General features: G+C 47.2%; 1 protein-coding gene across 1 annotated transcript in view; it reads right to left on the bottom strand.

Annotated features, from left to right (window-relative positions):
* Positions 1-7,881, bottom strand: part of PAAF1 (proteasomal ATPase associated factor 1) — a 12,623-nt gene that overhangs the window by 3,173 nt on the left and 1,569 nt on the right. The window contains exons 2-6 of the mRNA XM_009634591.2: positions 7,543-7,646; positions 7,038-7,127; positions 3,396-3,494; positions 2,580-2,730; positions 327-521 (exon numbers count right to left, since the gene is read on the bottom strand). Of these exons, the coding sequence (XP_009632886.2) occupies positions 327-521; positions 2,580-2,730; positions 3,396-3,494; positions 7,038-7,127; positions 7,543-7,646 (639 nt within the window). The remainder of the gene's footprint in view (positions 1-326; positions 522-2,579; positions 2,731-3,395; positions 3,495-7,037; positions 7,128-7,542; positions 7,647-7,881) is intronic.

Genomic DNA, 7,881 nt, shown 5'->3' with positions numbered 1-7,881 from the left:
GTCGAGTCCCCAGCCCTGGGGGGATTTAACAGCCGGGCAGAGGCGGTGCTGAGGGCCAGGGTTTGGGGGTGGGATGGCAGGGGTAGGGGAACGCTTGGGCTGGGGGAGCTTAAAGGGCTTTGCCAACGTAAATGATTCTATTCTAGGATTCTATAAGGCTCAGTTTCTCTGCAGGACTGGAGTGCTTTATTCTGGTGACCCTAGTTCCCCTCCCTAGGTGGTATGAGGGCACACAGCAGTATGCCACACGCTCGGGATTATTGGTTTCAAACCTAAGCAGTTTGGGACGGGGGAACGAAGATTAATTTTAAGAGAAAGATCCTTACTAGGAGCTTTTTCAGGTGTGCCCAGGTTCAGCGAGTTGTCAGCAGTGCCCACAGCAATGCCGTTGACAGGAGAGCCACAGTCAGCGATGACACCCAGACAGGCAGATTTTCCACAGTCCCAGAGGCGGGCAGTGCCGTCTCTAGAGCAGGAAAGAACATTTCTTCCCCGATCCACAATGGCAGTGTCCAGAATACCTGCATCAAAGCAAAGGCTGTGTTCAGACAGACAGCGTGGAAGGCGGATAGATAGAGCATCTCATTTCCCAAGGCAAACTCAACTACAAGCCCCAAGCCACTGTCCCCAGAGTGCCACCAGTCATCACGCACAGCCAAATTGCGTGGGGTACAACATGGAGCAGGGAGCCACGGCTTCTAGAAAGTGGTGTATGTGGAAGGTAGTAGCTTCCAGCAAACCGTACAGAGCAGGAGCCACTGCCTGGCCCAGAGGCAAGATATTACCAATAAAATAATCATCAAAACCTTGCCTCAAACTGAGCTGATACCGCAGCTGCTGCCAAGTTTCTACCTTTGTAATTAACCTGTAATAACTTGGGCAGAAAATAGCCTGGCCCAGCACTCTCACAGTATTTTCAGCTCCAGATAATCCCCAAAGCTGTGCAGGGCAAGCAGCATCCACATTATCCAGCTACAGCAGGTGCAAATGTCCCCTAATGACTTTATTTCACCATGGGCTGTTGAGTCTAGATCTGAAAAATGACACTTTTCTTGGAAGGGAACAGTCAGATGGTTAGAAGATTTAATTGACTTTTCCTACAGAAACACGACAAGCTCAAATGACAGGACAAGCCAAGCAAACTGATTGCAGCAGTTTGGGCTGGAGTTATAAGCAGTGAAGAACGTCGGCTTCAGAGCCACCAGGAGCCAGCCAGCGTCGTTCTGACCAAAGCTCTGTTAGACCACCTGCCACGTTTTGTTTTACAGGACATTTGCAGCAAAGTATTTTGAATCCACACAAATGCATCACATGAGAATGGCAGGTTCAGCGCAGGACAAGTTTTTGAGTTAATCAAGTTTTGGGCAGCCAGCCACGTGGTTTATTAACCTTTTCAATAAAGCCTTGCACCTTGTAAGACAGGGAAAACAAGAGCCTGTACAGAGCAGTTAGTTGCTCAGGGAGGAGATAATTTGGAGCAGGGTTTTGGGCACCTGATGCCACATTCACGACTCACTTGGACTTGCTCACCATCACCCAAGCGTTCACGTTGGCATCCCTGGCAATCACCATGACAAGGATGCACCACCAGCCACTGTGCTCTGGGCCAGTGTAAACAGGAGTAAAACGGGAGCCTGCTTAAGCATTACATATAATTCCACACTGCTTCTGAATAAGGGGCCCTGGAAAACAAATCATCTTTCCAGAGATTAACAGAGGCTCTGTCTAGAAACTTGCTTCAATCACAGCTCTCAGGAACCTTTCTGGGTAGCTCTTTCTCCATCCCTTGCAGTTCTTTCCTGGGACTAAGATTGTGTCAACTGGAGGAGTTTGTAGCATGGACCCTGAATGCAAGGAACTGCACTGAGCTCACCACATAAGGTGGCCAGTGCATCCTCTCCATGAGGACACAAGGAAGGTGAGGCATTTTTTTCAGCAGCAAGACCATCAGCAGGGGCAGAGCTGAACATCTGCCCTGGGGACAGGGGTGAATAAGCTTATTGCAGCCCTTCTTAAGAAAATCACTTAAGTATCCTTGCAGCTGTGCCTTACTTTCAACAGCACACATCCTTGAAACAGGTAACTGCCTGCCTGAGTACTGCAAGTCCATAATAAACTGCTATATGCTTTTCTGGGCAAGAAAGAAAAAAAATAAAAACCAAAGGAAGAGGCTCTGGAGCAACTGAAGGTGAGCAGGATGATCTGGGTGCAAGCAGGAGGCATTCCCAGTGCAGTGCAGGCAGCAAGGCTACTGGACGCAGGCCAAAGCTCTGGAGAGCTGAGACTGCCCTGGTGGGGCAGGATGGCCTCTGCCTCCACGTCTGGCACTCACAACAGGCTAATGGACTGCACCCACCCTCTTTTTACCTTAATTGATGAAGAAAACCATTTCAGCTGTCTAATACAGCAACTACTGATCTTTTTATTCAAGTTCTGGGAGCTTGAAAAAGATACTCTGGATATCTAATAAAAATGCACAGCACGAAGTGCAGCAGGCTGGTGACTGAACATTGGCCCTTGGGTGCAACACAATTATACGCATGGCAGATCAAGCATTTTAAAGGCTAAGTGTTCTGTACCTCCTTTGTGACCTTTAAATGTTACTACGCAGCTGGCATCTTCTGCTGACCAGATCTTTAGCTGGGCATCCATTCCCCCACTCAGAACCACGAGGCCCGATGGGAAAAACCTGCAACAATTCACATCATACACATGGCCTTCCAATAGTCTCTGGAAAAACAAAGAACTACGTGCTAGTTCCATTGTTATCACCCTTATGCCAAGCAATTTTAGAGCTACGACACTGGAAAACTTGGTGTTGCCATGTGGGCAGAGGATTAAGCGCAGGAACACTTTGGGCCTCCCTCTGCCATTGGAGCTGCTAATTACATAGCAAAGGACACTGCTTTTGTTTCTAATAATGGGTTAAATGTCTTTATCCTCTGCCAAACAAGAAGCTGACAGGTCAAGCTCCACAAGAAACACCTTAACGGAGAAGGCAGGCAGCCAGGATATGGTTAATCCATCACAGGCAGGAATCTTTTTTCCTCACCTCTTCTCTACTGCAGAAGAAATTCAAGTGTTTCTACCACGCAGGCTAGGAGCTGTCAGTTGCTTTCTGCACTCTAGCTGTCATTCCTAACAACCCATTCTCATTTTCACCCAGGGACTCCTCTCCGGATTGCTGAGCATCACTTCTCTTGGGAGAAGTCATGCTTTCCAACAGATTTAACTTAAAACCTCTTGAGATGTCAAATTTCAATTAGCTTTTCAAGCAAAAGCCAGATTCTTGCCTGCCCTAGACCACAGCATGCAGACAGCCTGACCAAAGTCACGGCCGAACGACTTCAGTAATGCCACAGACAACACGCAACATCAAAGCTAGACGCTCTTACTCTTATTTCTCCGTTTGCAGCCTGCCAGATTTTCATGGTCCCATCTGTGCTGGTAGACACGCCAAGCCCTCCACCACTGGAAATATCAAGACAGGTAATCTGCAGGAGGGTAAAACCACCAGAAGTTAGCTTTGTATGACCTTGTACATAGGTATTTCTGCTCAAGAGCCTAATTCTGTACTGAGGGAGACCTGCTAAATACATTGTTCAGCACTTACTTCCCAAGACATACTGCCAGACTCATTTAGAACACCCAAAAGAGCTTCCATACTCCTAGCTAAACAGTTGCAGCCTGAAAATATCCTAACATTTAAGCAAGAACTTCACAGGTTTTCTTGCCTCACCCTCTCAATGGGTTTTATGGGATATTAATTAAGCCCTTAAGAAATCAAAAAACAAGTGGATCCTGAACAGCAGGGTTTTTCTAGAGGATGACAGCAGCGTAAAAAGAAATTCTCCTCAATTTATTTGTTTATGCAGATCGCTGCATTCTTCCTTCAAGAGCAAGCTGCTGATCTGGGCTGACCTGCAGCCAGGGCTCAGACAAGTGATTGGAACCTGGCATAAAGCACCCCAGATTTCTTGTAATTGCCACCAAATCCAACGGAGAAATTGTTATTCTCCGCCTGTGACTCTGCAGAGATCTGCAAAGCGGGGAGAAAGAGAAATGCTGAGTCAGAAGCCTGCACAGATAGCAGTTGCATTTCAGGTTTACCCCAGGTGAAGCAGAAATCTGGATTTTTCTAGCAGCTCCTGTACACAGACAAGAAATTGAGCCAAGCTGTTCCACGCCAGCCCGAGATAACCGGCCAGCTTGAGAGAGCCCTGGCTCACATCCCACAAGACACCGAGATATTTATGAAGCCAATAAATGGCTAAATGTTCTGAAAACGAGTTCCTTATGCAAGCAGGCTAACTCCTTGCATGGTCTGTCACGCTAAGGTATTAACAACTGCCTGCTTTGCATAAACACTGGGAGAGCTGAATACTTTTGAAGAGAGCAGATGTTGAGCTTATATTCTTGTAAAAGGGTAGCCTTTCCCCGCGATGCCAGACATTATTGCTGCCATTTGGGAAAGGCAGATGTGTATTAGTTGTGCCTGAAATAAGATAACAGGTATTCTAGCCTTGAAAGAAAGGATTGCACCTTCCAAGTGACAGAGAGATTTCCAATACAGATTGCAGCAACACTAAACAGGCTGAAAAAACCCAACCATATTGATTTTGTTAGAACAAAGGTTAACACTAGCGTTGCATCCTGAAAAAAAAAAAAAAAAAAAAGAAAGAGAAAAGCTATCGCAACTACATAGTGGAATAGCTGCCTTGTCTTGCAAGACTGAGTCATGCCAGATCACCTCCAAAAGCTCCTGAATAATTGTATTTGCACTCCACGGATTAGAAGAAAATACTTCAGTGGCAAAAACCACCGACAGAAACGAGAAATGCAGATCCACCACGAGAAATGCAGATCACGGTTCTGTCGTCACTCCAACCCCTCACCACGACAAAGCGCAGTTTCCAGTCTTAACGCGCACACTCCGTCAGTGCCCTTGCAGGTCCCAAGCACCCAGTCAGGCACATCAGGGATGAGGCCACTCATCTTCCTCCCAGGCTTCAGATTTAAGTGCTTTTTCTGAACAATTTACTATCCTCAAACAGGACTGGGCTTTGTCGACCCTCTTGCACGTGCTCAGCCTTAGCCAGCAGCCAGCCTGAAGAGACAGTTGGATTTGCTACCATGTTCACAGGGAAACCTGAAGATTGAGAGATTTTGCCAAGAAAGGTGACAGCTACAGGCCTGAGATTTAAGGACGACACCCCTGAGCAGACCAAGTACATAGCAGATCTGCATCAATCTCCAGCTGTTTCCAGATGTTAAGGACATCCTATGGCATCCTGTTGCTGCATGTGCATCAGCTAGGGCTTGTGGCGAACACGATATGCCACGCTTCAGTTGTAAGTTCTCCTGAGTCAGACCAAACTGCTCTCCTGAAAAGCTCTGTCAGCAAAAACCACAGCTAATTTCAACAGGGTGCAAAAAATTATAATTGGGAATTAAAACAGGAATGAAAAGATTTAAATAAGAGCACAAGGTAATGGTTTAGCCGTTCCAACAGCCACTAAGTACATTTACTTCCATATTGGTAATGTGAAAAATACATTGGTAACATGAGTAGCATTTTATATAAGAAACCAATTTGTGGTAATTTGCTCCCTAGTTAAAAAAAAAAAAAAAGCCTGTGAAGGTAATTCAAACAGGAACAAAAAGCCTCACTGACATTTGACATACCCCCAAACTTTCAGGAGGGATATGCAAACAGGCAGGGCTCATGAGTGCTCAGAACAAGAGGCAAAAAGGTGAAAGGGGTAACCAGAGCTTCGTCCACACTGGCTTTAAACTCATCTACATATTAATAGATATTGCTTCAGCTGCTTTCCAGAGGAGACCTGCAGTGCAGCTGTAAGCCAGCACACCCGTTTGACAGTAGACAAAATGCTTTGGCCTGTATTTCCATTTTGCTGTGCTTTGAATGCCAATTCCATTTATCACACAAAAGGGCAGCTGGGGACTCTTAAGCAGCACAACGCTCAGAGACGTGATTCACCTCTGCCTCCGGAGCTGCCTTGCTGCCAAGCTCCATCTCTCCACAGAGCCGTGCTTCCTCTTAAAACAGCTGTAGAGATGCGGAATTGCCTTTATGCCAAAACGCACCTTGATTTATATGGCTTTTGAGTTTCATTAAGAGAGAGTGACTTTTTCAGCTGGGTTTATCACAACAGTTTACTCAACAAATCATGAGACAAGCGTACTAAAAAATCTCCAGCAGCAGCCTTCAGGGGGACTCCCTTCAGGGCAGCTGGCTGTACCCACTCCCTAGTTTTTCAGATCATTTCCACGTAGGGTTAAGCATTCAGCAAAAGCACAGACTACTTTCCAGCAAAGCCAAGTTATGCGCTTCTTCTCAGTGAAGAAATGAAAATTCAGGTCAGAAGTCAGCCTCTCTGTATCACTGTTCAGGGGGAAGCTGTACTTGTTGCACCCCCAGATTGATGGGGGGGGCAATAAGAAAGAAGATTATTCAGCAAAACGAGCAGGACCTCTTTCAAGTAAGTGAGAAGTTCAAGCAATTTATTTATTTTTTTAAATACAAGCTGAGCCTTTCTGGTGTCTGAATTCCTACCAGGTCAAGAGAAATTTATACAACATTCGATTCCCAGCCCCAGAAACAGAAACTGGCACAGCAAATTTCAAAAACATTACACAGGAGCAAACAGCCACTGCAAACCAGGGATAGATATGAACCAGAGATGAACAGGTCAGTGTCCGGAACCTCTCATTTTTATCTTGGTTTTTGACACAGCAATTCACAAGGGGATCTGAAATGGGCCTGAACTGAGCAGAAATTAGATCACTGGTAAGAAAACAGACTAAAGAATTTGAGAGATTATTCTTTGGGGGGTGAACTTAACCACGATCACGTCTCCCAAGTTTCTATGATCTGGTAAGTTTTATTACCTCGCACACACACCAAGTTATGCTGCAGGCCACCCCTCAGAACGAGAATGCAACAGTCAGAGACACATTATGGAAGTTCAACGTTGCTTCCAGTTACTTCCCACTCACTTCGCAAGGATACTTACACTTTTCTGATGAATTCTACAAAAGGTTGTGTACGGGGCCAGGAACTTTGTGGAGACATTTTCGTGAGGACAAGAAATGAGAATGCTTTTCTAGAGGAGGAAAGAGGGAAGAAAACTAATTAGAAGTGCTGTTAGGCCTACTGAAACACAGAGGCTGCTGTAGTAGAACTACAATCTGGACCCAGCTGCCGTCTTTCTTCAGTGAAGACTGATGGAAGGTGCAGCGTTGGGCTCGTTTCCTTACACCTCCTCAAGATGAAGGCCCTGGGTGGCAAGGGATGGCCACTATGACCTGGCCAGCCATGACACACAGCCCCAGCCCAACTATGGGATGCTACGGACCAGGTCCAGGCCACTGCACAGGCGGAAGGCCCAGGACAGCTGGATAGGACCATGCAGGGGACCAGACAACAGCTTAAGGCTGCTATTTTGAGTGGCATAAGAGTATTGGCCCTTCACACGTGGAAGGTGTTTACCGACCCCCGCTCCAGCCCAGCCCTGGTACCTTGGTGACTTCCCCAACCACGAAGCCCTCGGAGGCAGCGATGTCAGGGACGCCCTCGGTGCTGAGCCCGCGGCGGGTCAGGCTGCCATACAGGGTCGGCTTCCCTGCGGGGAGAGCAGCCATCAGCTTGGCCACCCCTTGGACCCCAGACTCCCCTCAGCTTGCCCTCCCCTAACCCACAGGCTCTCCGCAACCACCCTCACACCTCCTAACCCAGAGGACACCCCTCAAATGCCCTCAAACCCCGCTAAATCACAGGATGTTCCACAACCTCCCTCACCCCCTCCTAATCCATGACAACCCCCCCAAACACCCTCACCCCCTCCTAAGCCACAGGGC

This window comes from Egretta garzetta, unplaced genomic scaffold (genome assembly GCF_000687185.1).
Source record: "Egretta garzetta isolate BGI_Z169 unplaced genomic scaffold, ASM68718v1 scaffold232, whole genome shotgun sequence".
Lineage (NCBI taxonomy): Eukaryota > Metazoa > Chordata > Aves > Pelecaniformes > Ardeidae > Egretta > Egretta garzetta.
This window is presented reverse-complemented; position numbering and strand designations above follow the sequence as displayed.